The sequence below is a fragment of the Paroedura picta genome, chromosome 16, assembly GCF_049243985.1.
Source record: "Paroedura picta isolate Pp20150507F chromosome 16, Ppicta_v3.0, whole genome shotgun sequence".
Taxonomy (NCBI): domain Eukaryota; kingdom Metazoa; phylum Chordata; class Lepidosauria; order Squamata; family Gekkonidae; genus Paroedura; species Paroedura picta.
The window spans coordinates 28,648,493-28,662,416 of NC_135384.1; the positions used below are offsets into that span (position 1 = coordinate 28,648,493).

The 13,924-nt window shown below is 52.8% G+C and overlaps 1 protein-coding gene across 5 annotated transcripts in view; it reads right to left on the bottom strand.

Moving 5' to 3' along the window:
- The window catches only part of ZNF385C (zinc finger protein 385C), a 90,286-nt gene extending 78,004 nt beyond the window's left edge, over window positions 1-12,282 (bottom strand). For 3 of the 5 annotated variants that reach the window (XM_077313759.1, XM_077313755.1, XM_077313754.1), the window contains exons 1-2: window positions 12,175-12,223; window positions 2,742-2,831 (exon numbers count right to left, since the gene is read on the bottom strand). In XM_077313759.1, coding sequence (XP_077169874.1) covers window positions 2,742-2,796 — 55 coding nt within the window. In that variant the 5' untranslated portion in view covers window positions 2,797-2,831; window positions 12,175-12,223. Of the gene's footprint in view, window positions 1-2,741; window positions 2,832-11,028; window positions 11,096-12,174 lie in introns of those variants that run through there. The other 2 variants (XM_077313756.1, XM_077313758.1) reach the window with 2 other exon arrangements.
- Between the last annotated feature and the right edge of the window lie 1,642 nt (window positions 12,283-13,924).

Genomic DNA, 13,924 nt, shown 5'->3' on the forward strand with positions numbered 1-13,924 from the left:
CTGAAAGAACAGCGCTATCAGGACTGCAACTGGCCCAAGGTCACCGAACTGGATGCATGCATGGGAGGAACAGGGAACTGAACCACTATTAACCACGGCACCATGCTGGTTCTTGAAATGTTAGCAGGGAGGATGGAAAAGATCTCAGCCGTGAGCTGACAAGGTGACCTTAAGAAAGCTGCTTTCTCCCTTCCAGCCCGCATCTGCAACGCCGGGATAATATTGAAACCGTTTCTATGCCGAACAATCAAAGGCGCTCATGCCGCTTGCACACAAACACACACACGCAATTAAACACAGTGCTCAACAATGCAGAATAAAAGCAAGGCGGCAATTGGGCTTTCTTTAAATAAAATGATGGCTGTCAGCTAAATGCAAACCGAAATTGAAAAAGGTCTTACAGATTCGGCAAAAGAACATCTGCTCACCTCTCTGGGAAACTCATTCCGAACCTGGGGGACCACGGAGGGGAAAGCTCCTCCATCTAGGCACCAAAACTCACTTGAGATGTAGACATGCCAAGTTTCTCCAGCCGCTGTCTGGAGATCTGGGGGTGGGGTAGGGAGGGTAGTCTTACCAGGTTGGGAAACACCTGGAAATTTATGGATGGAGCCTGGGGAGGACAGGGACTGTGATGGGGCACAATGCCACACTGGCCACTCTCCAAAACAGCCACGTTCTCCAGGGGACCTGATTTCTGCCACCAAGAGATGAGCTGTAATTCCAGGAGATCTCCAGGTCCCGCCTGGAGGCCGGCATCCCTCCTGAAGAGGCAAACAGAACAGAGCTTGACCTTCCGACCACAGTCAGCGGTCAGATGCAAAGAGAGGCAATCTCTTTAAAAGGTCGTCTTGGGGCCAAGGAGGTCAAAACCCAAATCTTGAACTGAGCCACGAAGCGGCGAGGCAGCGAGCTGGCACAAAGCAGAGGGTCACGCAGCAGATCGAGCACGGAGGCCGAACCCTCAGAGCGGCAAGCGGGAGCCACAAACCAAATCCGCCCAATCCCCAGTGCTGGATTTGTGCATGGAAATCAAGGCAGCCCTTGTGGACACAGCCGAGGCCTTCAGCCGGGCACAGGAGATGCCTCCTCCCTCCCCACCCCTCTTGCTCAGGATCTCTGGGCCCCCCCTTTGAGACCCACGCTCCCCCCCTCTCCCGTACACAGGGACTTCCTTGTCCTTAGCTAAAGCCAGGGAAAGGCGCCCAGGGCGAGGCCTCGCTGCTTACAGGTTGTCTGATCTTTGCCCAGGTTTTCTGGGAAGCCACTGCCCACCAACCTCCTCTGGGCCTTTTTATGTACAGAAGCAACCGTCTGCAGGCGGCCTCCACAAAGCACAGCCTCGGGTGATGGCCAGCAATGCTACTAAGCTCGGCACCTCCCCAGGTCATCCGCTTGGTCTTAACCATTGCACGGCTGAAAACCAGGGTCCTGCTTCTAATGCCTTCTTCTCTTGCCACCTGGGATTGCTTCCTCAGGCCCTCTGCCCACGCCGGGAGACTGCCGTGGATTCTTCCCCCTGCCCCGTTTATGTTGCAAGAGCACGCCCGTCCTCTGCTGAGGAGCCAGGGCCAATGGCAGGGTTAGAGACCTCCAGGAAACTCCAAAAGCTTGGCTTAAGATGGCATAGTTGGCGTGACACTGACGCAGTCCGACAGGCACCAAACCAGTGGTGGACACGGCAAACCAGAAGATGACGACAAAAACGTTGTGAGAAAAACAGTAAAGCAGTGATAGTTGCCTACATAGAATCATTGAGTGGGAAGGGACCTCCAAGGTCATCTAGTCCAACCCCCTGCAGAATGCAGGGAATTCACCTGCCCACCCACAGTGACCCCGATTCCATGCCAAAATTATCCCCCCAGAATCCCTGGACAGTCTAGCCTGGAAAAAACCTGCCCCCTGACTCCAAAGTGATGATCGGCATTTCCCGATTGAACTGGGTACTTTTTGTCTTATCTGAGCCTGATTGCCCATCCCTACCTGCTACCTGACCCCCGTAAAAACCGAGTCTGCCTGGGATTGAACCTGAAGGGTTCGGTATGGATACTCTATCACTTACTTGTGCTACACACATACAGTTCAGGCTGTAATTGTGAACTAAATGCTCATTTGATTCTTCTGATATCCTGCCCCACTAACGACCCTAAGTAGGTTTTGCTACGGCCTATATACGCTAAGTTAGATAATTAGATCTTCTAAGAGAGCACATTTTTAATTGCTGCCTAATTAACATTGTCCTTGGATAATATTGTTTCAGAAATGGGATGTTCTCAAGAAAGTCACATGATATGGCAATCCATGCAAAGGTGAGTATCAGGTGGGTGTGATTCAATATATTGTTAAAATGTTTGGGCCAGGGAGAAATCCCCATTCTACCTTGGAAGCTTTATGAAATGGCTGTTGCTAGGCAGCCATTACACTACTGCCAGCCTTCAAGCCTTCTTAGTAGCTGTTGCTAGGCAGTCACTACACTACTGCCAGCCTTCAAGCCTTGATTCTGTCATGAAAGGGCAGTAAGGGGGGGAAATAGGATGTTTCCTGGGCTGTTTTGGGAGAACTCACTGGAGCCAGGCCCTCCTGCAACCGACTTGCTCCTATGCAGTTTTCATGACACACTCAGAACAGGTTGCTTGTTATTGTCCAATAGCAGCCACCCCTGAAAGGTAGTTTGGTGCAATGGACAGGTTTTCAGATTAGGAAACCCAGGTTCGAATCACCACTCTGCTACAGAAACTCACCTTGGGCCTGTAACCTTGGGCCACACACTCTCAGCCTGACCAACCTCACAGGCATGTTTTGGGGATAACATCATCCTGATTCTGGTTTTTCTGAGGACAAAACGCAGGAGAAGAGAATGAAGTAAAGATGGAGAATAAGTGAAAATGAATATAACTAGAGACAGGGGTCAGATAAAAGGTAGAATAAGAAGAAGAGCTGGGTTTTCTACCCCGCTTTTCACTGCCCAAGAGAGTCTCAAAGTGGCTTGCAATCGCCTTTCCTCCCTCTCCTCACAACAGGCACCCTGGGAGGTAGGTGGGGCTGATAGAGCTCTGACAGCTCTGTGAGAACAGCCCTATCAGGGCTGTAAGTAGCCCACGGCCACCCAGCTGGCTGCATGGGGAGGAGCGGGGAAGCAAATCCAGCTCACCAGATTAGAAGCCGCTGCTTTTAACCACGACTCCACACCGGCAGGTTGGCTGGTGGCTGGCAGGGAGAGCCGGAAGCAGGGGGAGACTACGAGGGAAGGGAAAGAGGAAACAGGGAGGGTAGGGGAAATGAGATGACCCCTCACATGTCCTTGGGGGTCACTTCTTTATGTGTCCACACACAGAGACATACACTCAATGCCTTCTGCTCTTTCACATTGGAAGGTGTGACGTCCCCTCGGTCACGCAGATGTCATCTGGACCACGGGGTGGGGCTGCCTTTACAGTAAGCTTCGAGAAGACCCTGCCCTGTAATATTCTTTTAACTCTAGACCGGCACAGAGATTAATCCGGTGGCTCTTTAATCTCCCCTTTAAAACTCTTTCATAACAAAGCTGAAAAATAAGCCCCAAGGAGAGCCTTCTAATGCCTCTTGAAAATTTGGAGCCAATCTATTTATAACACTTCGGATTTCTCCTCCCCCCCCCCAAACCCCTTTTTGGGGCATGTTTGCTGCCTGCTAAAAATACCAAGCAGTGCAGGGAGACGATTTTCAAACCGGGCCCTGGGCTATAAAACGCCTCGCCGCAAGGGCGAAAACCAGCCGTCTGTATCAGCCACGGGTGGAAATCAGCGCCTCCCTCTTTTAGACCCAAAACAGGGAACAAATGACTGGCCGGCATCCCAAGGGGACCAGTTCTCCCCAGGACACAATACAAGACTCCCCTCTCTCTCCTGAAGAATCATCACTTGTGGACAAGTACTCCAGTGTGGTGTCGTGGTTAAGAGCGGCGGCTTCTAATCTGGCAATCCGAGTTTGATTCCCGCTCCTCCTCCACACGCAGCCAGCTGGTTGACCTTGGGCCAGTCACAGTCCTGATAGTGCTGTTCACACCGAGCCGTCCTGTCAGGGCTCCCTCAGCCCCACCTACCTCACAGGGTGCCTGTGGTGGGGAGAGGAAGGGAAGGCGATTGGAAGCTGCTTTGAGACTCCTTCAGGCAGTGAAAAGTGTGGGGGGATAAAATCAACCCTTCTTCTCCTCCCCGCAGCCTTCCCTAAACGACAGAGCCTAACATCATGCGGTGGTCAGAGCAACAGGCTGGGAAGACTGGGGACCCCTCAGTTCAGATCCCCAACAAGTACACGCAGACCTGCCCCCTTTTCTCAGCCTCAGAGGTTTGGGGGCGGAGAAAACAGGGGCAGGAGAGTCTCACCTGCAGAGAACACAAAGCTCCGATCCACCCTTTCCCCCTGCATGTTTTTAAAACCCTCCCCAAAGCGACCGGCGGGCACAGTAAATCTTTCTGCCTTGACTAGCTGCATTCAGCCCTTCCAATGAATGTGGAAAGAGCAGCTCTCTTGACCAAAGAAAGCAAACAGCCCTGCTCCCCCCACCCTTGCACCTTCTCTCTGAACGCTTTCTGTTTCCCCCGAGGTGCTGAAGACCGTTAAGTAAACTCACCGAGGTCAAATATTGGGGAGGGGAGCCGGAGAAAGCAGCTGGGGCAGGAGACAAAAAAGAAAGGCCCTACAGTGCTCCTTGAAACGCAGGAAGGGCGAGCAGATCCACCCCGAGATTCCTGGAGCCCAGTCGAGCCTCGGAAAAGAAAAGTTGGCCTTTCTTTCAAAAGGGGCTTGAAGAGAAGCAGAAGGGGCGGCCTTGGGGTGGGCTGCCGGGGTGGGGCCGTGACATGAAGGTTGTTGATCAAAGGAAACTCTCTCTGGGGTTCTCCCCGCCCTGACCACTGAAACAAAACAGCCTCCCAGCAAACAGCTGAGTCGTGTCCAAAGCAAACGGCCGAGCCGTCCAGAGTTAAGGGCAGCCAGCGGGGCTGGAGTCAGATGTACAAGGGCGCCATCCCAGTTGCCTGAACACACAAGTTCCCCAGAGCTGAACTGAAGAAGGCAAGCTGCACGATGGGGGATGCTGGTGGCGCAGTGGTGCAGCACCTCCCCAGCATACAGAAGGTCCCAGGTTCAAGCCCCAGCATCTCCAGTTGGGGAGCAGGCAGGAGGTGATGGGGAGGATCCTGGGGAGTGGCTACAGTCTTGAGTAGATAATACTGAACTTGACGGACCAAAGATCAAGTTCAGTTGAAGGCAGCTCTGTGGGTTGATTCCTCCTTTCCTTTGGAGTCTAGTGCAGGGGTGGCCAAAGTGTGGCTCTCCAGATGTCCATGGACTACAATTCCCATGAGCCCCCGCCGCCCCTGGTTTAGAGGACGGACTTACACTGGTTCCTTCCACAGGGCTTCAGAGATTCACTGATTCCCCAAAGCACTGGAACAAGAGACGTGTTTGCTCACAAGGTCCTCTTGAGGGACCATTCCCAAATAGCTCGCCTTAACAGAAAATCCCTGTAGCAATTCACGAGGATTTCTTTGAGCGTTTCCATCTGGGAGCACTGGAGACACTCAGAGGAAGAAAAAGCGGCTCATAAGAAGACCAGGTTTGAAAGGATGAGAGCAAGATTCCGTCAAGACTAATAAGTTTTGTGGCAGGGGATGAGCTTTCGCAAGTCACTGCTCAATTCTTCAGATTCAGCTACAAGATGAGTCAGTCCGTACTAGATATTGGAAAGTGGAGTGATTTCAAATGCCAAGAGACAACAGTAGCCACATTACCATAGCAGCCGTGATTGTATTAGGTGTGATATGCAGAGGGGTAGTAGGCATGGAGAAATCCGCCTTGGTAATGAGACAAGAAACCGAGATCTTGATTCAGTCCAGGAAGATGCATTGTCTTGAGCTTCATGATAAGCTGCAATTCAGGAATGGAGGATCTGTCTCAAGAGCTGCACCCCCCTCCCCTTGGGAGCCATTGTGTTACACAGTATAACTATTACCGGGACAATGGTGTGTGTGTGTGTTTTGGGAGGGTTAACCTGTATAGAACCACAACAATGGCTTCCTTAAAAGCATTTTCCTCTTCTGGACTGGAGATCAACCTTGCAGCTCTCTTTCAAGATGGTCATTATTTCTTAGGGCTTCTGACTGCATCATGAAATCGCAGTCCCCTTCAGGTCTCAGCCCTTGTCAAAAAGGGGGGCTTAGTTTAATGGTCCCTACCAGCACCGTTCACCAGTCGCAACAATCCCCATGCCAATAAGAATCCCCAAAAGAAAAACAAGCTTCCATCTCCAGCCATGAATTCCACAGCCCGATAAACGCAATTATTACTATTACAAACTACCGGTTACTAAAACAGTTTGCTAAGGGGGTCCAAAAGGAACACAGAGTGGACAGAAAGTGACTTGACAGCATTGGTTTTCTCTTCCTGTCTTCCCTTCTTCCTTTTTAAATTTTAGAACAAGATGTCTTTGGAAAGCATCTCATGCCAAGGGAGTTCCCCTGTTATCCCAGGAAATGGCCAACTTCTCAGGATCCTTGCAAGTGACTTTTTCAACCTCCCGGTTTCCTCTTAGCGGGCACGCTTGCACGAAAACCTTAAACAGGGTTTAATTGTCACACTTACGTTTTCCAGGGTGGCGACTCTGCAAATAATAAAATCCTGGCAAAGCACCCATGCTAAACAGACACCTGGTTGTTGACCGTCTTGCAGGACCGTTGGGAGGGAAACAGACTATCAAACGTGGCAATAGGGCATTTATATTCCCCACGTAGAAAGCCAAACAGGACTCTGCGGTAAACCTGCAGAGCTATTTTCAAAGATTGTGTTTGCAGAAGCCCTGAGAAAGCTGAAGGGATTCTGGGTGTAGCGAACAGGAGGCAGCCACAGGGCATAATCCAGATTCAGGGCTCCTCTGGAGACCTTCCACGGAGTTGAGAGAGAAACACCGGGTGGCACCACCAGAATCTCCACAAACAATATATGGCTGAGCCAAGCCATCACTCTCTTTGTGCTTACAAGTGGAGATTATTTAACTGGAGGTGATTGAACCAGAGACCCCCAATGCACACAGCACATGTTGTGGTGTCCCACTGCCCTTCAGCCCGCCCTTCCTGAGCAACAGCTTTGCGTTATATGCCCGGTTCTGGCTCTTTGTTCTTCCAAAAAGCTTCTTAAAATGGGTTGTTGTGTTGGTCTGAAGCAGCCCAATAAAATCAGAGTCCAGTAGCACCTTTAAGACCAACAAAGATTTATTCAGGGCTTGAGCGTTCGAGTGCAAGCACTCGAAAGCTCCCGCCTTGAATAAATCTTTGTTGGACTTAAAGGTGCTACTGGACTCTGATTTTAAAACCTACAGACGTTCTTTACAACCCCTCCGTCAGACATAGCTCTTGTCCTGTACAACCCGGGTTTCTTTGACCGCATGGGCATAAGGCTTAAGAGGTGTGGGATGAAGGGCCTGCAGCTGCTTCTGGAAGGGTCTCCGGATGCTTCGGTCAGTGCAGAACTGGCAGGCAGGGGCAAGCGGGCTACACAGCCCGGCAGGATGTTCTGGAAAGCCTGTTTTGTGCTATTAAAGCCATCAGACATCTTGGATGCCGTTAAAGTGTGTGTGTGTGTGTGTGTGTGTGTGTGTGTGTGTGTGTGAGAGAGAGAGAGAGAGAGAGAGAGAGAGAGAGAGAGAGAGAGCATGTCCTGTGAGCAACTTCAGCTCATAAAATCACAGGAAAAGAGGTAGGTAAACTTTCAAAAATGCACTCGAGTGCAAGCCGGCAACTTGAAAGAAAAGCTCTGTCCAAGCCCTCAATGCCCAGATTGTGCAGCGCTGAAAGTCAGGGGGCAGGGAACGGCTTGTGTTGAGCCTACCGCGAGCATAAGGACGCAACTGAGAACCCTCAAGAAGGGCACCACTGACATAAGAGCTGAAAGACACATTTTTTAAAAATCCCTTGTGGATGGCCCAGCAATGCTCAAACCGAGCAGCCATTCATTCATTCATTCATTCATTCATTCATTCATTCATTCATTCATTCATTCATTCATTCATTCATTCATTCATTCATCCATTCATTCATTCATCGACTTTTATGCCACTACTCCCAAAATGGCTCGTGGCGGTTCATTTTCTGCTTTCAAGGGTTTTTGAAAACCCCGAGCGCCCTCAGCAACCTCCAGATCCACTTTGGATCCACGGAAAACAGTTCTCCCCGCAGACATGCGTGGACTCCCTCCATAGGCCGCTGCACTCCCTTCTAAAGTGAATTTAAATCCGTCCCCAGCCCCATCCGTCATCCAAGTAGGGAAATTAATTCAATAATGTATGCGAAGACAAAAGGAGCTCGCCAATATCTTCTGCTTATGGATTATCTCCCTTGGCTTGCCACTTCTAATCACGGGGCTCTAATCGCAAAGCTTAATTTGCCACAGGCATGTTTGTTCCATGGCTGGAAAGCGGCCCACGTTGGGCGTCAGTTTTGCGCTCCCCGGAGCGTCAGATAGGAAGTCCGTTCCAGACCCAAACTCAGGCAGACCGGCAGCACCAGCCTCAGAGTGCTGGCCCTGGGCAGATAATCCCCCCCCCTGATCTTCCAGCTGAAACTTGACCTTAGGCCCCCAAAGGGGTAGGGATGTCCAACACCGCCAAAGAAACACGGTTGTTGTTGAGGATAAAGCAGAGGAAGGGACAATGATTTTGTAAGCGAGGAGGATAAATAAAGTGTGACTATGTACCGGAACTGTCCTTTTTGGCTGCAAAGCAAGGGTATCATCAGTTTTAATTCTGGAAAAAAGCATGTCTCAGCAGTCATAAATGCCAAAAAAAAGGCAGCTTAGGCGTCAGCTGGTTTTGTAGGAGAACAGCTGGGGGGGGTTATACCCCGCTTTTCGCTATCTGAAGGAGTCCCAAAGTGGGATACAAACACCTTTCCCTTCCTCTCCCCACAACAGATACCCCGTGAGGTAAGTGGGGCTGAGAGAGCTCTGAGAGAACTGCTCTGAAAGAACAGCTCTAAGAGAACCATGACTAGCTCAACATCATCCAGCTGGCTGCATATGGAGGAGCAGGGAATAAATTTCCAATACTGGATTCCATCTACTGGGGAATACTCAAATGCTTGCAGTGGAGTGGAATTGAGGTGCATGTTGTGGTCCTTTCCTCCAATGCTAGGTGGCTATTTTGCAACAATTGGCAGTCACAAGACATTCTGGAAGCAAGCAGGGACATTACCAAGGGGAACAGCGCCTTCGTGTAGGCCTCCTTTGTTCCCAACCAAGGACAAGGTCTTTCGGAAGGTTAATAAATGTGTCGAATCTCAGCTGTGCAGCAGTCTCCAATCTGCACCAAATACAGCTCACCACATGCATGCCCTTGAGAGGAGGAGGTATTCCCTAAGCCCCTTCCTACAATACAAGCCAAGCAGAAGGGGGTGAAGATTTCCCAACCACAAGACGTGACCCAAATAAAGAGAGCAGGAAGAGAAGAAGAACTTTTTCATCAGCCTGGTGAGGGGATGTGTGTGTGTTTGTGTGTGTGTGTGCGTGCTTTTGGCAGGTATTTACGAAGTATTGTTGAGCCAAGATGGCTGTTGCCACCAAGGCACAAACTGCATCGCACACTTCCATAAATTTCAAGGCAGTCCGTGTTGGTTTGTGAAGCACAGAAAGCAGGGGCCATCGAAACCGAGCCAATTAAACCCCTGCTTTCTGCTCCCTTCCACTCAGCTGTTTGTTTGTGGGGAGCGGAAAGCAGGGGTTTAAATGGCTCCGATGCGAGCCGGTTCATGCAGATCCCTAGTGGAAGCGATCCGTGGATAAGAAGGCAGCGATCCAATTTAAGCTGTTAAGGAGGAATGTACTTTTATGAGTTATACTGGGTGCTTCTTCGGGAAGTGGTGAAGCAGGACTCTTCCCGTCAGACCGAGGAAGGCCCCAACTCGACTCAAAAGCTTGCTTTTATAGCAGCAGAAACGATTCTCAGAGAGAGAGGCGGAGGGAGAGCCAAAGACCTGTTCATGCATTGGGAGGGGAGGGGAGGGGAGGGGCGTGTCCACAGCTCTGCTTCCCCACCGTATTCTGTATGACTCTGCCACTTCTGGGGTTTCTTAAAGCCTGAAGAATGTTTCAGAGGTTTCTCAATGGTAAAAAAGTTGAGAAAGGCTATTGCACCCAACATGAAAGCTTACGCCCGTCTCTACACCCAATTGAAAGTTACAGAAAGATTTGGGTTACACCGGATTCTTCAGCAAGTTCCCCAATTGCCTCATGTGTACCCGAGCATACATATTTCAGTGCTGACAATGACATAAAGCAACCTGTCCTGCCAAAGTTACTCACCTAGCAAAGAGTTCTGTATTGCTGACATGAGACAGCCAAAACCTTTCCCTTAATTTTGTAAATGCTGAAATACGCATCATTAGCACAGAATTGCACATGTAGCATGGAGCCTGGTCTGCCTGGAAACCTCTACTATTGAATCATAGAATCACAGAGTCAGAAGGGACCTCCAGAGTCATCTAGTCAACCTCCCTGTAGAATGCAGGAAACTCACAACTACCTGCCTACTCGCAGTGACCCCAATTCCATGCCCCAAATGACCCCCCTCCAAAAAAACAAAACAAAACCAGAATCCCTGTCTAAATCTGGCCTGGAAGAAACTTCCTCCCCAGCCACTCGATCCAGCATCTGTTGACACAAAAACTATGGAAGGCTTTTGATTGCTACAGGAATCTTCTTCAGGCTGATGGAGAATCCTGCATAGCCGCCGCCTGTTTGAGAACACAACTAACTCAAAAGCTTGTTTCACACACTGGGAGGAAAAATAAACAGACGACAGACTTGCCTCATCCACGCCAGCCCCTCACTTTAATCCCAACCCTCTTGTGTACATAACCAACAGAAGCTGATACAACAGGAGGTTCGGCCTGCCCTTCTGAACGGCAGATGAAAAGACTTGTTTAACTCAACAGCTTGCACGCTGTTTCCTCGAGCCTCAGACAGAAAACTGTGCAAAACATATGGGAAGAAACGTACCTCTGCCGTCTGCTTCTGTCCCCCCTTCTCCAAGGCACTCAGGAGGAGTTTGTGATTCTCTCTTTTTATTGCTCCTCCCTGACTTGGACGAGGCCAGGCTGGACCCTTCTCTTCTGACTTTGGAAGTCAAGCAGGCTCAGCCCCGGTCAGGATTTGGCCCAAAGTCAGCTGCCGCTAGCTAGCCAAGCCAAGCCCCTCTGCCGCTTTCCCTCTTAGCCCAGCCCTGGAGAGGGGATCAGCACAAAAGGAAGGCCAGCTTTTACCACCGGGGGAGTTTCAAGGCACAGTCGGAATGTCGACTGGTTGGAGCCAGAAGTTCGCTAACTGCTGCTCCCTGCTTCCCAAAGACCGGGGGGGGGGGGGTAGATGCAACACGGCGGCGGGCTTTTAAGGCTCCTACCTGGCAGGCGACCTGGATTCTCATGGAGGCAGCGCTAGACGGCGGCTCTCTCAGCCTGTCCGGAGCAGGAGGGTCCCGAAAAGGGTCCGAGCGGCACCTTAGAGGTGCACTAAACGCTGTGGGAGTCCCGCTCCCTTCTAGCCGCCTCAGGCAGGGAAGAGCCTCGGAGCTCCAGCAACACCTGAGAGGCGAGCCCAAGCCGCGGCCGGCCAGGAGCGTTTGGACGCCCCGCCAGAGTGGGTGGGTGGGAAGAGCCACTTCTGGCGGGGAGGGACTCACCAGCGCTGCCCCCGGCCCTGAAGGAGGCGGCCCTCGACGGGGCTCTTTCCCCCCGACCGCCCGACCGCTCTTCAGCCCCGGCAGCCCCGACAGTCCCGCTGCGGAGGCTCTGAGCGCCCCCCGCCCGGCGCCGGCCAGCAGGGCCCATTGCGCACATGGCACATCATGTCTTTTCCGTGCGCTCTGGCACCTGGTGGGATTTCCCGGGGCACAGCAGGAGAATCGGAGGTGCAATGGAGGCGCTGAGCCCCTGGGTGCCGCATGGGCGCCGTGCCCTCCCCCGGGGATGGCGGCAGGGGAGCCCGCCTTGGGCCGCCCCCGGGCCGGAGGAGCCCCGCGGAAGGCGGGCGGGAAGCCGAAGTTCCCGGGAGGGAAGGACGCGAGAGGAGCCGCCTGGCCGAGCGCCGTCGGGGTTCCCCCGCAGAGCAGCCCCCGCGCCCGCCTCCGCCTCCGCCCGGCCGCCCTACCTGGCCGCGTCCCGCTCCGCCGCGCATCGCCTCGCCGCGCTGGGCTCCGGCTGGGCTGAGCGCGCCTGGCAACGGCGCTCCCTCGCTGCGCCCGCCGCCCGCCCCTTCCTCGCCGGCCCCCGGAGGACGCGCAAGCGCGCTGCCTCCCCCGCCCGCCCGCGCCAAGCCCCGCAGCTGCCTCGAGGATCGCGCGTGAGGACCCCCGGGCGGGCGGAGAGAGCGCTCCGCACTCTGCGGGACCCGACGGAACCCCGGGGGCTTCCAGGGACGGGGTCCTCCGGCAGGGGGGGACCTTCCAGGAAAAGCACGTCCAAATGGACTTGCTCGTGAACTCCACCCAGATGCAGGGAAAACACTTCCAAATGGACTTGCTCGTGAACTCCACCCTGACCCAGAAAAGCCCTTCCTTGTTCCAGTCCATCCTCTGGGAGATGTACACAAAGTACATAAGATGCCCAGAAACTGTTCTCCCACTTCGGCCCAGAAAGATTCCCTTCTTGCCATATCCTACCTCCGAAGATGCCAGCGACAGTTACCTTCAGAAACTACAACTAACTTCAGAAACTACAACAGCCAGGCCAGGTTGGCCACAGAGCCCGGAAAACCCACAACAGCCCAACTTTGTTGCCTTTAAGGTGCCACTGGACCTGAACATTTATATTCAAGTATATGAGTTTGGCGAGATGCCCCGGCTCAAGAATGAAACGGGTAGGCTACAGCAGGCCTGGCAAAAACTGTGGCTTTCCGGATATCCAAAAACGACAGCAGGGACTCACAGCCACTGCAGTCCACGGGCCGGTGGAGAGTCACAGCTTGGCCTCCCCCGGGGGCTACAGAACCATTAAAGACAAAAAGGTGACCTTCATTGGGAGAGCAGAAGTAAAAATTGAGAAGCAAAGAGGACGCACAGAGCAAAACGCACGCGGGGAGGTTAATACTAGCTAAGGTGGAGATTGATTAGAGAAGGAGCCCAGGGATTCTCCCTGCAGTTTCAAGGCCAGGGGAATCCAAGAATGGACGTGGTCCTCTCTGGGAAGGGAAGGGAGGGGAGGGGAGGGGAGGGGAGGGGGCAGCCGCTGGCCTATCCCAGGCAGTCAAGCATCCCTCCTCACATGGATGCTGCTTTGCTCAGAGGCTTGCCAAGCGTCCCTGAGAGGCGGCTCCGGAGGGGAAGTCGTGTCAGCCTGTCCGAAGCGGTACACAGCCAAAAGAAGCGGTGCAAGATCGGAAACCGTGGCGACAGTCGAGCCAAAGGACCGCCAAGAGTCGGGCTCCGCTGAAGGGCCGAGATCAGCAGCAACAGCAGAGGAAGAGGGTCCTGGAGCACCTTCAAGACCGGCAGATGGATTTGTGGCAGGGTTGGAGCTTTCGGGAATTTTTCCCCCGGGGAGGCGGCTGAACTGCAGACTCTGGATCCGTTTCAGGAGATGCCTAAGGACTCTGCTGCCTGGCTGTAAAGATATGCAAAGCAGGGTGACAAAAAACCCTTAGGGAGGTGGTGGGTTCTCCCTCTTTGGAGATTTTAAAACAGAGGCTGGATCTCCATCTGACGGAGGGGCTGATTCTGGGACGGTTCAAGGGGGTAGCAGGTGACAGTGGAGGAGCGAGAGGGAAGTGAGTGTCTTGCACAGTGCAGGGGGTTGGACTAGATGACCCAGGAGGCCCCTTTCAACTCTAGGATTCTGTGAAGGCTCAAGGGGGTGGCAGCTGACAGTGGACGAGCGAGAGGGAAGTGAGTGTCTTGCACAGT